Source organism: Thamnophis sirtalis, unplaced genomic scaffold (genome assembly GCF_051295495.1).
Source record: "Thamnophis sirtalis isolate CommonGarterSnake01/CBP01778 unplaced genomic scaffold, rThaSir2_p1.2 scaffold_15, whole genome shotgun sequence".
Taxonomy (NCBI): domain Eukaryota; kingdom Metazoa; phylum Chordata; class Lepidosauria; order Squamata; family Natricidae; genus Thamnophis; species Thamnophis sirtalis.
Window position 1 is genome coordinate 25058072 of NW_028261395.1, and position 17297 is coordinate 25075368.

The 17297-nt window shown below is 43.4% G+C and overlaps 1 protein-coding gene across 2 annotated transcripts in view; it reads left to right on the forward strand.

Moving 5' to 3' along the window:
• LRMDA (leucine rich melanocyte differentiation associated) overlaps positions 1-17297 on the forward strand; it is a 944373-nt gene that overhangs the window by 802656 nt on the left and 124420 nt on the right. For both annotated transcript variants that reach the window (XM_087701792.1, XM_087701791.1), the window contains exon 6: positions 2036-2120. In XM_087701792.1, the coding sequence (XP_087557918.1) occupies positions 2036-2120 (85 nt within the window). The remainder of the gene's footprint in view (positions 1-2035; positions 2121-17297) is intronic.

The following is a 17297-nucleotide window of genomic DNA, read 5'->3' on the forward strand; positions in this document are numbered from 1 at the left end:
AATGCAATTTTATTTTATTTTTATAAAAAAAACTTTGTCATCTTGGGCACAATAATTTTATCCAAGGTGTTTTTAAAACTATAATCTAGACCAAGTGTTCTTAGAAGGGTTATTTTGTGTTCTGATGTTTACAGAACCATTACATAAGTTCTGTGAATTTTCTGCAACTTTTGTAACAGTCACGTATTTTATCTATTTAAAAAAAATACAAAGGAATGCAACATTTATGTTTTATTTTACTGAATAGATCTATGTACATTAGATTTGGGAACATTATTTATTTTATATTATTATTTATTCAAAGAGACTCTGTTTTCTCAAAAATAAGCCCTCCCTGGATAATAAGCCCTCCCTGAAAATACCGCAACACAGCAGCAGCCGTGAGGTGACCACGCTCACCGCCTCCTGCACCTCAAAAATAATAAGACCTCCCTGGAAATAAGGTCAAACGCTTACTGAGGCGGGGGGAGTTACAAAAGAAAATAAGACCCTGTCTTATTTTTGGGGAACATGGTAGTTAGGCTAGACTCAGTGATCCAAGATGCTTCACAGAAAGAATGAAACTATCTGCACTCCAGATTGCAATTATAATTGTGACTGGATTATAATTGTGTAAATGTTGTCACTAACATAATTGCTTTAGACCTTCTGTATATCAGCTTAGCGTATTACCACAATGGAGTCCCAACATTTATGTTGCTAAACAAGATAGTGATTGAGTTCCTCCCCACATTTTACGACCTTTTCCTGCCACAGTTGTTAAGTGAATCACTGCAGTTGTTAAGTGAGTATCACAGTTGTTAAGGGAACCGGGCTTTCCCAATGACTTTGCTTGTCAGAAAGTTACAAAAGGGGATCGTGTGGCACCTGGACCCCGCAACCGTCTTAAATATGAACAGATTGCCAAGTGTCTCAATTTTGATCATGTGATGATGAAAATTGCAGCAACAGTCAGAACAACGAAAAATGGCCATAAGTCACTTTTTTCAGTGATGTGACATGATAGAACAATTCCAGTATTTGAAAGGCTGCCAGAAATAAGAGGGATGTCAATTCATTTTCCAAAGCACCAGAAGGCAGGACAAGAAACAATGGATGGAAACTCATCAAGGAGAGAAGGAACCTGGACTTAAGGAGAAACTTCCTAACAGTGAGGACAACTAAACAGTGGAACAGAAGTTGCCTTCAAAAGTTGTGAATGCTCCATCACTGGGGTTTTTTAAAGAAGAGACTGGATAGCCACTTGTCTAAAATGGCCTAGGGTCTCCTGCTTGAAAAAGATTTTGGACTAGAAGACCTCCAAGACTAGAAGTCCCTTCCAGCTCTATTGTTGTGGCCCGCCAGTGGCCACCAGAGCTAGCAGCAGACAATGAGAAGGTTAGGGAGGAACATGGGCCAGTCCTGGAGTCTGCGGAAGGCTCTGATGAGGGCTCTGTGTCGGAGGCAAAGATGGGGCCAGAGCTGTATGCCAGTTATCAGCTGCCTTCAGAGTCAGACATCAGTGAAGAAGAAAAACAGCTGGAGCCTGTTCCCAGTGTGCGCATGTGCAGAGTTGCCAGATGAAGGGAACAGCTAAAGAACAGGGGTTGACTTGGGAATAAAGCCACAGGTAGATGATGAATGGCCCATCCCAAAGGAAATAAAAGAGGAGTGAAAGGGGAGTGGAGTTTGCAGGAGGCAATTAGTTCGCTTAATTGGTTCGTGGCTCTCCAAGACTCCTTGTCAAGTTTTGCAGCTATCGGCCTGGCACCTCTCCAAGCCAGATAAGGTCTGTGACTGTAAATCCTCCCTCGAAAGACTTTGCTGGATGTGAATGAGTAGAATTCACAGGAAATTAATAAAAGGGGATTTCCTCGGGACCAGGAGTTTGCTTGGGAAGCCTCTGTCAGAACATCTATTCTGATTGATTGATTAATTGATTGATTGATTGATTCTGATTGATGTTGTAACTGAGTGGTCACTATACAAATATGTTGTAAGTCGACGGGTATCTGTATACACTGTAATATTAATTATTCCACTTTTATTGTTACAGGATTCCATGGAAGATATTTCTACCTCAAGTCAGATGTCCTACACACCTCTGCCTTCTGGGACAAGGAACCTCACCCACCACAGAGGTAAACAGAAATTCAGCCATGTTTATGTAAAGCCATATTTTTGTGAATTCCTATAAAGGCTAAGCGTTTTCATTTGATCATTAGACATCATGCCAGCTCTGTTCAGTCGGTCGGCCGTCTGAGGATGATGTACCACCCGTAAGAATACTTGTCTAAATTAGAAAGTCGTTATTTTAAACCAGCGCCAATAGTCCTCTCTATTGGCAACAGCTGAATCTATTAGACTTTTTATTTCATCAAAGAAACGATTACTGGTAGTCTCTCTTAACAGATATGTGTCACTGATGAGCTCAAGAAATTTGCAACTCTCTTGGTAAGAAAAAACGTTGAAACACATTTCATTTGCAGTTTCTGTTTGCATTCATCTCAGTACTTTTCCTTTCAAGTCAGTCTTTTTACAAATCAGTAATATAAAAAGCATAGGAAAAGGATAACTTTCCTGCCTTCCTCCCTCCCTCCCTGCCTGCTTGCCTGCCTTCCTCCCTTCCTCCCTCCCTCTCCTGTCTTCCTGCTTTCCTTCCTCCCTTCCTCCCTTCCTCCCTGTTTCCCTTCCTTCCTTCCTTCCTTCCTTCCTTCCTTCCTTCCTTCCTATCTGCCTGCCTGCCTGCCTTCCCGCTTTCCTTCCTCCCTCCCTGCCTTCCTGCTTTCTTTCCTTCCTCCCTCCCTGCCTGTTTGCCTGCCTTCCTGCTTTCCTTCCTTCCTCCCTTCCTTCCTGCCTTCCTGCTTTCCTTCCTCCCTCCCTCCCTGCCTGCCTGCTTTCCTTCCTCCCTTCCTGCCTCCCTGTCTGCTTTCCTTCCTCCCTCCCTCCCTCCTTGTGTCTTAACAATAGAATATTGATAGATTAACTCCTTGTTAAAACGCTATGGGAAAATTTCCTATGCAGTACAGGAAATATTGCAAACACATTCTATTTGTTCTTTCCTTCCTTCCTTCCTTCCTTCCTTCCTTCCTTCCTTCCTTCCTTCCTTCCTTCCTTCCTTCCTTCCTTCCTGCGTGCTTTCTTTCCTTTCTCTTTGCCTTCCTGCTTTCCTTCCTTCCTTCCTGCTTTCCTTCCTTCCTTCCTTCCTTCCTCCCTCCCTCCCTCCCTCCCTCCCTCCCTCCCTCCCTCCCTCCCTCCCTCCCTCCCTCCCTGCTTTCCTTCCTCCCTCCCTCCCTCCTTGTGTCTTAACAATAGAATATTGATGGATTAACTCCTTGTTAAAAAAGCTATGGGAAAATTTCCTATGCAGTACAGGAAATATTGCAAACACATTCTATTTGTTTTTAAAAGGTGAAAGTTAGTGTTTTCTGTTCTTCTACAGCAGAAACAAATGACAGTGGCCTTGATTTGCATATAGAGAGAGATTCTTTTTTGTTTATTTTTTTCAATGGAGATTGTACGGAGGGTAGCAAATACACCAGCCAAAGAAAGGACTACATGCTTTATAAGCAGGTGCACAGGAAACACAAATGATCCCTTTGGATATTAGGTTATCTCTTATGATCTCCTAGGACTTAGGAGAAGATCCTGGAGTTCTTGAAAACAGTCTGGGACTTGAACATAAAGTTCCAGAGAAATAAACAGCTCCAAATTTCCTTACTAAGTTGATTCATGGTGATCTCTGACCTACATTTTGGAAATGTATTTATTATGGTTAGCATATTGTTCTTCTCCAAATCTTTTTTTCTCCTATACAAAGACCTGCGCGCCTGTGAAAATGTGCTAGAAAGTTTAAATGTTGAATGGAAAGAAAGTTATGGATGAGTAATGAGTAAAATGATTAGAGTGTTTAGGGTCATCATAGTAACCTTAAGAAGAAACTAACTTTGAATCAGATCCTGAGAATATAATAATGGGGTGCTTGGTGCTCTCTGAGTTTTATTATTTTCTTGTAGATGTTTCATTGCCAAATTAGGTAACATCATCACTATTAGAAGGGAGTGGAATTTACTCTTATTTTTATATAGTAGTGTTGTGGCCCGCCAGTGACCAGTGGAGCTGGCAGCACAGTGAGGAGGTTGGGGAGAAACCTGGGCCAGTCCTGGAGTCTGGGGAAGGCTCAGATGAGGACTCTGTGTCAGAGGCAGAGATGGGGCCAGGGCTGTCTGACAGTTATCAGCTGCCTTCGGAGTCAGACATCAGTGAGGCAGAAGAACAGCTGGAGCCTGTTCCCAGTGTGTGCATGCACAGAGTTGCCAGACGAAAGGAACAGCTAAGGAGCAAGAGAGTAAAGCCACAGGTGGACAATGATGGCCCTTCCCATAGGGAATAAAAGAGGAGCGAAAGGGGAGTGGAGTTTGCAGGAGACAATTAGTTTGCTTAATTGGTTCGTGACTCTCCGAGACTCCTTGCCAAGTTCTGCAGATATCAGCCTGGCAGCTCTCCAAGCCAGATAAGGTCTGTGACTGTAAATCCTCCCTTGAAAGATTTTGCTGGGTGTGAATGAGAGGAATTCACAGTAACTTAATAAAAAGGGTTTTTTGCCAGGACAAGGAGTCTGTTTCGTGGTTTGGGAAGCCTAGGTCAGAACAATTAGTGGCTTGCCCTGTCAGTATTGGTGAGACTGTTCTTGGTGGTTCTTTCATTAGGCTTGTTGTTTGCTGTTAGCTTGTTTGTCTCCTTGATTGAGCTATGTTTTAATTCTTAATTCTTGGTCTAGTGTTAATTTTGGGGTTAATCTCTGCTCATCTGGGTGTTGATTGCAGGTGAGGAAGTGTTTTGGTCTTTTTTCTTTCTTTTGGGCTTTTTGATTGTCTGTTTTGAATGGTATGTAGCAGAGGTGGATTGCTCCCAGTTCAGCCCAGATCGGGCAAACGGTAATAGCGGTGGCGGGAGGCTGTGCCCACCCGCCTGGATGTTTCTGCGCATGTACAGAAGTGTTGCGCATGCACGCCATGAGCGAACCGGTAGTAAAATAATGGAAACCCACCACTGGTATGTAGGTAGTGTGTAATCTTATTCACAGCGGGAAACTTTTAGGAGGGAAATGTAGATATGATCTTATTTTGGTGAATTTGTTACACACTTAAATATCCTATGGAGCGGGGAGGGATTTATAAGCAGTGCCTTAGCTAGTGTTGGAAGAAACATCCTTCTGGGTTCAGTTCCAAGGCTGGGGAGGAGCCAAGGTGGCGCAGTGGTTAAATGCAGCACTGCAGGCTACTGCTAGATCAGCAGGTCAGCGGTTCAAATCTCACCGGCTCAGGGTTGACTCAGCCTTCCATCCTTCCGAGGTGGGTAAAATGAGGACCCAGATTGTTGGGGGCAATATGCTGACTCTCTGTAAACCGCTTAGAGAGGCCTGAAAGGCCTATGAAGCGGTATATAAGTCTACTGCTATTGCTATTGCTAAAGACACTGGATTCATGGAAGTTGCTTGGAAAAAAGGTTTATTGATGATGGACAGGACCACAAGGTTTGAGGTCCTGGGGGAAAAAGGGAAGAGATGCTGAGAGTGCTTGTGTGTTATGCCCTCACTGGGCTTTTGAATTTGACTTGCATTCTGATTGGTTGTCAGACTCCCATGGGGCCATGCAGGGGCAACTGTAGGCTGTCCTGAGTCCCAAACTTGGTTGAGCCTTGCTGGGTGATGTAATCTTCCGAGGTGCCATGTGGTGAGTTGGGTAGAGGGCTAATCCTATTGTGTCCTGAGGGCCATGTCTTAATCCTATCACCCTGGAGCTGAAGGTGGGAGGGAGACAGGAAGCTGGAGGGAGGGAAGGTCCTCTCTGACACTCATATTGAAAGAAAGTAGGGAAAGATGACCTCTGATGAACTTGGTGCACAAGCAAATAAACTCTTATGTTTGGGGGATGAATGTGACTGCTTTCCAAACGATGGTTCAACCTTGAGCAATGAAGAAGGATGTAGACAGACTTAGAACACTGGGACTTATCCAACAAAATGCAATTCAATGGTGAGAAAAGTCATATTCTACACTTAGGCTTACAAACTTGAAATTTGGCATGTATGTTCCTCTAGGCTTCTAGGTGCTTGCTAAGAAAGGATTTTTCAAAATGACCATCAGATCATCAGTATTTCTTATACAGTATTATATTAACACACATCAATTCTAAGGAGTTAGATGTTCTACTCCCCCTCCCCAACTGAAAAGAACTCTGTTCCAACTGCCAGTTGCCTTATATGGGTATAGCCAGTGCATGACTCATCCGGCCTGCGGGCTGGCCCGATCACATGGTTTCATAGTATCCAGTTAGTGTCTGAAGTAATCGCCACAACTGGAATAAAAATAATAAAAGTTTGATGATAATATTGAGGGAGGGGGAGGGTTCACTTCAGTTTATTTTTTTTCAACATGTGTTACTATTAGCATGTATCATAATCTGAGCAAGCCCCGATGAGTTGGTTCTGGGGAGGGTTTTTTCCATCTGAGCCCAAAGGAAACTCAATTCACATCTGCTTTTGCTCCTTGCCCGAAGATTCCGTGCCGTGTAAACAAGCCCCTTTGGAGAGGGTTGATAGTTTTAAATTTCTGGGCATTTATATCTCGGAGGACCTCTCATGGACTATGAATGCTAACATGCATGCAAAGAAGGCCCAGGAGAGGCTGTACTTCCTGAGAATGTTCAGGAAGATAAATCTATCCCAGCATATACTTCTGACCTACTATCACAGCACCATTGAGTATGTCCTGACATACGACATTCTTGCATGGTATGGGAGCAGCTCTGCAGTGGACAAAAAAGTTCTACAGAGAATCATTAAAACTGCCCAGAATATCATCAGGCTCCAGTTACCAACTCTGGACAACACTTTTGCATCTCACTGTTTGAGGAAGTCTCACAACATTTTCAGAGACTCCTCCCATCCTGCTTACAATCATTTTGGACTATTGCCTTCTGGAAGAAAATACAGAACAATTAAAACTCGGACCACACATCTTCTGAATAGTTTTTATCCCAGAGCTACAATGGCACTCAACAATGAACTCAAGGGCCACCATCAGTGAGCTGTTGGTCAGCATTTCTTGGTCTGTTGTATGGATGCTTGGGTGGTTTAGGGGCGGGGAAGTTTTGGTGGGTGGATGTTTGGGGATTGTCATGTGTGTTGGGCCTGGTCTCTGGGTGTTATGTGAATTTCATTGTATGGGTATGCTGTGTATATACGTACAATGACAATAAAGTAAACAGACGAAATAAAGGCAGTGGTCAGTCTCTTCTGACTTTGGGTTGCAAAGATTTCCCAGAAAGCCACCAATATTTACATACGCAATTGCTGGTTCATTCTTCTACGTGAGACGCGGATCGTTCAGGGAATAGGAAAACCTCAAGGGTGGAATTCCAAGATGGCATGTTTATGTGTTTCATTCTTTGCTCAGTACACCCTTGACTCCAATTAAGGATGCTTTAGCTCAGAAAACGTCCTTGCATTTTATGGGGAAACTGGAGGGGTCTCCAAGAGGGGGATTCTAGACTCCATTCGCCACACCTGGAAAGCATCCTTTCCTTTATGCTTTCTTTGAAAGTAAATAACCTACAAGTGGTCAATTGAGCCTTGGATAACATTTTCCTCTCTGGTTTACTTGAAGTGCATTTAGCTTGACTTCAGACTTTTTAAGCTCTCTCTCTCTCTCTCTCCCTCCCTCCCTCCCCCTCTCTCCTCCTCCTCCTGCTTCTTCTTCTTCTTCTCTCTCTCTCCCTCCCTCCCCCCTCTCCTCCTCCTCCTCCTCCTCCTTCTCTCTCTCTCTCTCTCTCTCTCTCTCTCTCTCTCTCTCTCTCTCTCTCTCTCTCTCTCTCTGCCAAATCCATCCACTTGCAATCTCAAACTCAGTCTTATTATTTAACACACACAAACACACCAATGGACAAATCTAAAATAAAAAACCTATTCTTGAGAGATAGATAGATAGATAGATAGATAGATAGATAGATAGATAGATAGATAGATAGATAGATAGATAGATAGATGATAGAAAGCTAGCTAGCTAGCTAGCTAGCAAGATAGATAGATAGATAGATAGATAGATAGATAGAGAGAGAGAGAGAGAGAGAGAGAGAGAGAGAGAGAGAGAGAGAGAGAGAGATACAGACAGACAGACAGGCAGACAGACAGACAGACAGACAGACAGACAGACAGATGGTAGATGGATGGATGGATGGATGGATGGATGGATGGACACACAAATGGGCGGGCAGGCAGGCAGGCAGGCAGGCAGGCAGGCAGATGAGAGAGAAAGAGAAAGAGAGAGAGAGGCAGGCAAGCAGGCAGGCAGGCAGGCAGGCAGGCAGGCAGGCAGGCAGGCAGGCAGGCAGGCAGGCAAACAAACGGATTGTCACCCCACTACATTGCAACACTTAGTTAAAAACATGCTAATGGAACATGGAAACAAAAATGGAACAAAAGAGTTCTGTTTCCCAGAAGGTAGTTATTTTTCACACACTATCAATGACAAATAGTTTGCAGTCTTTGTTATTGATACAGTTGCTAGATTCCTTTCCCAGTTTACTGCAGGGGCTTCATCTCTTTACAATTGCAATGGATAGCTCAGAATCTCCTGTGTAATTTACATAGCAACTTACCATGATTAGTCAAGAGTTTGTCCCTTTCCTTAATGTGAATTGCACTTTATTGTTACCAGCTGATTTACTCCTGTTTCTACATGAAGTTTTCTATATTGTGAGACATCCAACAAAGAAAAAATGATTTTGTTGTTTTGGTTAGTTTTTTAAAGTATACCATGTTGTTAAAATGAAAAATCATGAAATAGATTTAATCCAAGCTCCGCAAATAGTAAGCAATTGCTTAATACCACTTTATAATGCCTTAGCAGTGTTCCAGAATTTGAGGGGCTGTGACAAAGGAGAGGGGGTCAAATTATTTTCCAAAGCACCTGAGGGCAGGACAAGAAACAATGGTTGGAAACTAATCAAGGAGAGAAGCAACTTAGAACTAAAGAGAAATTTCCTGACAGTGAGAACAATTAATCAATAGAAAAAATTGCTCCAGAAGTTGTAAATACTCTAACACTGGAGGTTTTTAAGAAGAGATTGGATGACAATTTGTCTGAAGTGATGTAGTGTTTCCTGCCCAAGCAAGGAGTTGACTAGAAGAGCTCCAAGGTCCCTTCCAACTCTGTTATTCCATTCCACTCCACTCCACTCCACTCCACTCCACTCCACTCCACTCCACTCCACTCCACTCCACTCCACTCCACTCTACTCTACTCTACTCTACCTCTGCTTTGTTGTATTCTGTTCTGTTCTACTCTGTTCTAATTAAACATCTGCAAGAAAACAACCTAGCTCAGAGAGCACTGAAGTTCCCTCAATTATTCTCTATAAAATCAGAAGTTCTTTTGGTATCAGAAAGCCTACAGTGGTTTTTACTCCCTATCCAGGAGCAGATAATAAGAATCTAGATAAGAGACAGTCCATGGACAGAGAACTGATACATTTCTTCCAATGTCCCAACTGGATTCTTGTCTGGACACGTAGCACAGACGGAGAAGAAGTTAATTACCAGATCACAAGAATACGAATGAGCGATTAGACAAGAAAACCTGAGCTCACTGGTAGTCTTACATTGCAATGACTATGTTGTCTCCCCAACTCGACCATGCTTCTCCCAATGATCTCAGTGCATAAGCACAATATTTCCTGAATCCAGTTTTCTCTTTTGACTGTAGCAATCATTTTTTTTATAAAGTTCTTAACATCTCCGGAAATCTTTTATGATCATGATCTCTTACATTGCCCAATTAATACCACCAGCCAGTGGTGGGATGCTGCCAGTCTAACAACTGGTTCGGTGAGCGCATGCTTTGTGTGCAGCACTGAAAATGGAGCATTTAGAAGCTCAGCTATTTACCTTCCAAGTCAGCAATGGTAAGTAGAACAGCGAGGGGGTGAAATCAGCTGTGCCATGCGATTGTGATGAGCTAGAAAGCAGGAAATAAAGAACAGTATAAGGTCGGGGCGAGTGGTCGAGGCCAACTGATCGTCAAAAATATTTATTTCACCCAAACCGGTCTGAACCAGCTGAATATCACCTCTGCACCAGGCTTGTAGAGCCACACTGAGGCATTTGAGATGAAACTCATCATCTAGCAGTGATGGTATTCAGCCAGATGTGTAGAGACAATCTTTATTACAGTAACTGGCATTTGTAATGTATGTTGTCCTTCTCTTAATCTTATTCAGGGCAGAAAGGTCCAGAGTCTGAGCAGTGAAAAGGTGGATATATTTTTCTCTCCCTGTGGAATGAAAAAAGTTGTTTCAGAAACTGCTGTTGGTTTGTCTATCTTTAGAGCAGGGGTGTCAAACTGGATTTCTTTGAGGGCTGGATCAGCATTGCAGTTCTCTGTGGGCTGGCAGAAGGATGGGGAGCAGAGGGAAGAAGGGATGGACACCTCCTGCAGCACCCTACTGGACAACCCGGGGCATGTGGAGCCCCCCCAGATCCCCCATGTGGCCCGTTATGGCCTCCCCAGCCTCCAGAAGCACTCTGCCCCCAAAATGGGCCATGTAGAGGCCTCCCAAGGCTACCACCTGGCCCGTTTTCCTCCTTCCCGGATCCATTTTTTGGATGGCAGAGTGCTGGAGGAGGCTGGGGAGGCCGAAACCGGCCACATTTGATATTCCCAGGCTGGCCCTGTGGGCCAGATTTAAATACCCTATGGGCCAGATCCATCTGGCAGGCCTTGAATTTGACACCCCTGCTCTAGAGCATTAGAAGTGAACAGACAGTTGGACAGATTAAAAATGCCAAAAAAGGAGAATATTTGTAGCTCAAGATTGAAATGAGGGGTCCTTGGTGCTCTCTGAGCTTGGTTGTTTCCTTGCAGATGTTTCATTACCCAAAGTGGGACAGCACATTAAGTGAACCAGGATTCCCCCCACCCCTTGAGTTCTTGTTCGCAGGAACAAAAACTAATAATCATTCATACTGATGGCGGGGGGGCGCAGTGGTGAAATATAATTGTTTTTACTTCTGTGGGCATGGCTTGGCGGGGTTATGTGACTGGGTGGGCGTGGCTATGTAGTCATGTAACTGGGGGATCAAAAGACAGAAACTAACAATGTCCTGCTGGAGTGGGGTTGGACTAGACGACCTCCAGGTCCCTTATCCTCTGAAGCTGTGTTTAGTGCCAGGTTTGTAGTCCTTCCTTCCTTTCCTTTTTCCCTCCCTCCCTCCCTTTTTTCTTTTTCTTTCTTTTTCTCTTTCTTTTTCCCTTTCTTTCTTTCTTTCTTTCTTTCTTTCTTTCTCAGCACCCCCCTTTTTTTGGCCTAGTAGGTTTTAAAAATGACCCCCCACACACATACACACCCTCACGTTTCCAGAGAACCTGTAGTAAAAAAAAAATGCTTAAAAGGTTTTTAAAAAAGAATTCCGAAGATCAGCTGTGCGATGATCGGAACATTTTTTTTTCTTTTTAAAGTATTTTTTGCTACTGGTTCTGTGAATCAGTAGCATTTTTTACTACTGGTTCAGGCAAACCAGCCCAAACCGGTAGTATTTCACCCCAGATTGGGGGGGGGGTGTATGTGCATGCAAGGGACGGGAGCAGGTGTATATCTCAATACATTTGAATGGATGGTAAAAATCTGTAGCCAAACTGCTTCATCATCTGCCTTTCAAAGCTAGCAAGACAGGCCATTTTTCATGATTTCACCATTTTAGCCAAATGAGCCCTTTTCAATTAAACAAACTCTTTGATTCCAGATGTGTGTTTATTTGCTGAAACCAGGCCAGGGGAAAAAAATGTCTGGTTCATCTCAAACGGGAGGATTTTTAAAAAAACGAAACAAGGAAAGAAAAGGGACATTAAATATCATACATTGTTTTGCCCCTGGCAGGAAGGAGGAAGACAAGCAGGATCCCTTGTTAGCATTGCTTCTGTGAGCGGCACCTATCTTTTAAACTTCTTTATGTCAGGGTTCCAAATAGCATCCTCAATAAAATCAGAATCCAAGGCAAGGGGTTCCTCAAAACTCCAATTTATTAGAAGAGCCATGTTGGCACATCTGGGAAAACCTGAATCCGAAAGCTTCCAGGTTTTCCCCACCTGGTTGAAAGTTCAAGACCCTGACCTAGGACCTACAAGTCCATCGCATGGTCCAATCAGTCATTGACATGAAGGAAGATTCCTCCCATCCACATCCATCCAGGTGCGTAGACAAAGATGACCTTGGCTTTCTAAGAAGAATGTTATTATGGCTGCACATTTCCCAAGCTCCATACAATCCCCCCTTCCAGTTTCCCATAGTAGACTATATTGGAATATGGGGCAGGCTTGAGGCTCCATACAAAGATGGCTTCCAAGCCTGACATAAAGTTCTGTTCTTACCCAGGCTTCCCAAAAGCATGAAGCAAATTCCTTGTCCCGACAAAATCCCCTTTTATTAATTGACTGTGAATTCTGCTCATTCACATCCAGCAAAGTTTTTCAAGGGAGGATTTACAGTCACAGACCTTATCTGGCTTGGAGAGCTGCCAGGCCGATCTCTGCAGAACTTGGCAAGGAGTCTTGGAGACTCACGAACCAATTAAGCGAACTAATTGTCTGCTGCAAACTTCACTCCCCTTTCGCTCCTCTTTTATTACCTATGGGAGAGGCTATTCATCATCCAGCTGTGGCCTTACTTCCAAGTCGACCCCTGTTTCTTTAGCTGTTCCCTTTGTCTGGCAACTCTTTTTTTATTGTCGGCAAATGTTGCCTTGTGAAACTTGAAAGCTGCATACGAGGATCAATTTTGGGTGAAAATAAGTTTGCATTGATGCAGTAATGAAAACCCCCATGCCATGCATAACTGGCAATAAAGGTATCTTTTTTTGACGTGTCTTTTCAAAAGATCTGAGGTGGGTCCTTAAGTGTCTGCCCCTTTTGAGAAAGCACCAGGGACCTTTGGTCTTCCCACCCACAGGAAGATGTCATGGGGTGAACCTGCAGAAACAATCAAAAAATCACTCGCCGAGTCTGAATTTTGCAGCTCTTGAAAAACAGAATGCACCGTGGAACAATTTTAGTCATTGCATGCCACTAAGCAAAACAGACACTTCCCATCACATCACTGAACACAAATGAATAATACACTGAAATATCAGTATATTTATTCATTTTGAGAGACAGAAGACAAGCTCTGGATCCAAAAAGACCTTGACAGACTTGAACAATGGGGCCCTATCCAACAATATCAAATTTAATGTGGAGAAAAGCAAGGTTTTACACCTAGTCTTTTGCACCTAGGAAGCGGTAGCTCAGTGGCTAAGGCGCTGAGCTTGTTGATCAGAAGGTCAGCAGTTCGGCGGTTCAAATCCCTAGTGCCACGTAACAGTGAGCTCCCATTACTTGTCCCAGCTTCTCCCAAGCTAGCAGTTTGAAGGCTTGTAAAAATGCAAGTAGAAAAATAGGGACCACCTTTGGTGGGAAGGAAACAGTGTTCCATGTGCCTTCGGCATTTAGTCATGCTGGCCACATGACTATAGAGATGTCTTTGGACAGTGCCAGCTCTTCGGCTTTGAAATGGAGATGAGCACCGCCCCCTAGAGTTGGGAACAACTAGTACATATGTGTGAGGGGAACCTTTACCTTATACCTAGGCAGGGAAACCCGGCTGAAAAACAGTCACTGTGAGAGGGACTTTGAAGTCCTAGTGGATGATCACTTAAATATGAGCAAGCCATATGCGACAGCAGCCAAGAAAGCGAATACCATCCTTGGTTTTATAAACAGAAGCATAGAATCAAAATCATGTGAATAACCTGAAGTATTAGTACCACTTTATAAAGCCTTAGTAAGATCACATCTGGAATACTGGATCCACTTTGGTCACCACATTACAAAAAAGGGACTTTTGAAAAAGTGCAGTGAAGAGCAACTAAGATGATGAAAGACCTGGAGACCAAAACATGTGAAGAATGGTTGCAGGAATTGGGTATGGCTGGTCTAAAGGGAAAATGGACTAGAGGGGACATGATAGCAGTATTCCAGTATTTGTGGGGTTGCCAACAAAGAAAAGGGGATCAACTTATTTTCTGTAGCACCAGAAAAGGGGATCAACTTATTTTCTATAGCACCAGAAGGCAAGGCAACACCTCTTCATTGAGTAATTAGGAAAGAAGACCACGAGACTCCCTAGGTAGAAATCAAGTGTACTTTTACTAATTATAAATGATTAAAGGCGTAGCAAAGCGAAGACTGATTATTTAGGCGCGAAAGCGATTGATATATAAAATAACCCATTCCCCACCCCTTGGCATCCCAGTTACAGTCCAATCATAATTCTCCTAAGTGTCAGGTGTGAGATAACTTCGAAAGGCATCACCAAGATGGAATGTCGGTGCCGTTAGCCGTGGCGGGAACCTCCTCTGCATGCGTAGTCCGACAGGCAGCAGAACTCCACAATCTTCCTCCAGCACAATAAGTAACCCCTCCCAAATACCATGCCCTCCCTCCCCATTTCATGGCAGCCGAAGCAGCAGCAAAGCAGAGGCTGACAGAACTCATGTAAATTGCCTAGACAGAAGAGTGGGATTCAACACGAGGCCCTTTTAATTTTCATGCTATCTGTAACCATTCTAATGTGTGGCTGTGTAGTTTTGACTGACAAAGGTTTGAAGCGTGATTTGGAAATTAAATAAGGAAAGCAATGTTGAATTGGCAGAGCAGGGAAACTGCAGCCAGGAATGTACCTCTAATTTAGGGCAAAGAGCAATAATGAGAGCCCATAAAAATAAATAGCCATGATGTTAAATAGACTGCAGATCATTGACACCTTGTGACGTTGCTTAGATTGTAATGCCAGTTAAGAAATAGGGTAATAAGCAATTGCAGGTTTTACGAGGGAATTTCTCAAATATACAATTTCACTTGTTTTGGAAGGTTTGGTCGTTGCTGTGGGTGTCTCAAGGCAGAGGTCATGAAAGAAAATACTGTTTGATTTTTCTTTCTTAATCACAGTAAGGGACCAGCAATGATGTCTAGATTTTATTTCTGAATTTAGTTTAGCATGGAAAGTTACATCTAAACCAGTGGTGTCAAACTTGATTTCATTAAGGGCTGCTTCAGGGTTGTGTTTGACCTCAGGGGAGGGTGCAATGGCCAGTCAGAATTGAACTGCTGAACTGCTGGCAGCTCGCAATCAGCAGAAGTAGCCTGCAGTACTACATTCTAACCACTGTGCTACCATGGCGCTGCACTTAACCCGGTTGTTAAGTGACTCTAACTTCCCCCATTGTGAGAAGGAGGGGAAAAGGGATAACATGTCCTGGAGACACAGTGGTGATCATAAATATGAACCAATTGTCAAGCATCATAATTTTGATTACAGGAACCAGAGGTGGTAGTCAGCAAGTTCTGACCAATTCTGGAGAACCGGTAGCGGAATTTTGAATAGTTCAGAGAACCGGTAAATGCCAGCTGACCAGGAGGGAATACAGAGTTTACAGTATCCTTCCCCTGGAGTGGGGTGGGAATGTAGATTTTACAGTATCCTTCCCCTGGAGTGGGGTGGGAATGTAGATTTTACAGTATCCTTCCCCTGGAGTGGGGTGGGAATGTAGAGTTTACAGTATCCTTCCCCTGGAGTGGGGTGGGAATGTAGATTTTGCAGTATTCTTCCCCTGGAGAGCAGTGGGAATGGAGAGTTTACAGTATCCTTCCCCAGGGAAGTGTCCAACAAGATGCTGTAGATTCGGGTTAATGTCAGGGTTCCAAGTTACAGCCCTAACGAAAGAAGACTCCGAGCAGTGGTGCAATTAAGCCAGTTCGTGCCACTACGGGAGAACCGGTTGTTAAGTTTCTGAGCAGTTTTTTGAACTGGTTGTTGGAAGAAATCATTAGGGCAGAGAACTGGCTGTTAAATTATTTGAATCCCACCACTGACTCCGAGGCTTGAGATTCCTCAAAGTTCCATTTTATTTGAGTTGTCATATTGGCATATCTGGGAAAACCTGAATCTGAAAGCTTCCACCCTGCCCAGCACCCACATGTCAATCACATGGCCCAATCAGGCACTGTCCCAACTGGAGACACCTCTCAGTCACGCCAATCCAGGTGCAGGGCAGGATGACCTTGACGCTCTGAGAAAGAATGTCATTTTGACTATATCTAGCCCACTCCATATAATCCCCCCTTCCAGTTTCCCACAGCAATATATGTGGCGGGCTTGAAGGCCCAATGCAAAAGATGCCTTCCAGGCCTGACGACACTCCACAGAAATACTGTAACTTCCCTGACAGAAATGTCCGCAGGGGAATATAAGTATACTGAATCTCTACGATGTGGAATGTTAGCTCAAACGTTCCCTGATTGTAGTGTTTGATCAGGCAGAAATTCAGCTATTCACCCACACATTTTTTTACAGATATCTGAGATGGATTTGTGCTTGGACTGTGATGTTAGAAATGTCATCGCACGAGTTAGCAAGTCGGGCATAAATATGTAACTTAAAGATACCCATAGATGAAGTTCAGAAAAATTAGTGCAGGCGTTTTCAAAACCTTGATCCTTCTTGTAAAATTAGAGGACTTTTTCTCTGTTTGACATCAATGGTTATTTGAAATAAGTGGAGGAAATAAGCAGCTATTTCAAATAGGTTATTGTCAGTGGATAAGAAATTATGAACCCGAATATCAATAACAACAAGTTAGCCAATGGGCACTTTTTGGTGGCTGAGACATGGGATCTGTTGTGAGCCAAGTCAGAGGACTCGGAGCCTGGGCGCTGCTCAGCTTAACTGTTCTGTGTATATAAGAGTTTCTTTGTCTTTGCTTGATTCAGCTACTTGTCCTTGCTTCTACTTCTTCTTCTTGTACTTGCTACTTCTTTTCTCTACCACATTGCAAGAGCTGCATGGGTATTGTATGCATGCATCATGTTTTATATTATTGTATATAAAGAAGTTTCTTCTATAAATTAATTCTGCTGAATTATTTGCTGGTGTGCTGGCTGGATCACTACAAACTCTTGACAGTTATCCTATCCAACAACATGAAATTTAATGTGGAGAAAAGCAATGTTTTACACCTGGGCAGGAAAAACTGAAGGTACAAGTACAGATTAGGCAACATCTGGCTCAAAAACAGTCACTGTGGGAGGAACCTTGGAGTCTTAGTGGACAATCACTTAAACATGACCCAGCCAAGTGCAGAAGCAGCCAAAAAAGTTAATACAATCCTGGGCTGTATAAACAGGCATTGAATCAAAATAATGTGAAATATTAGTACCGCTTTATAAA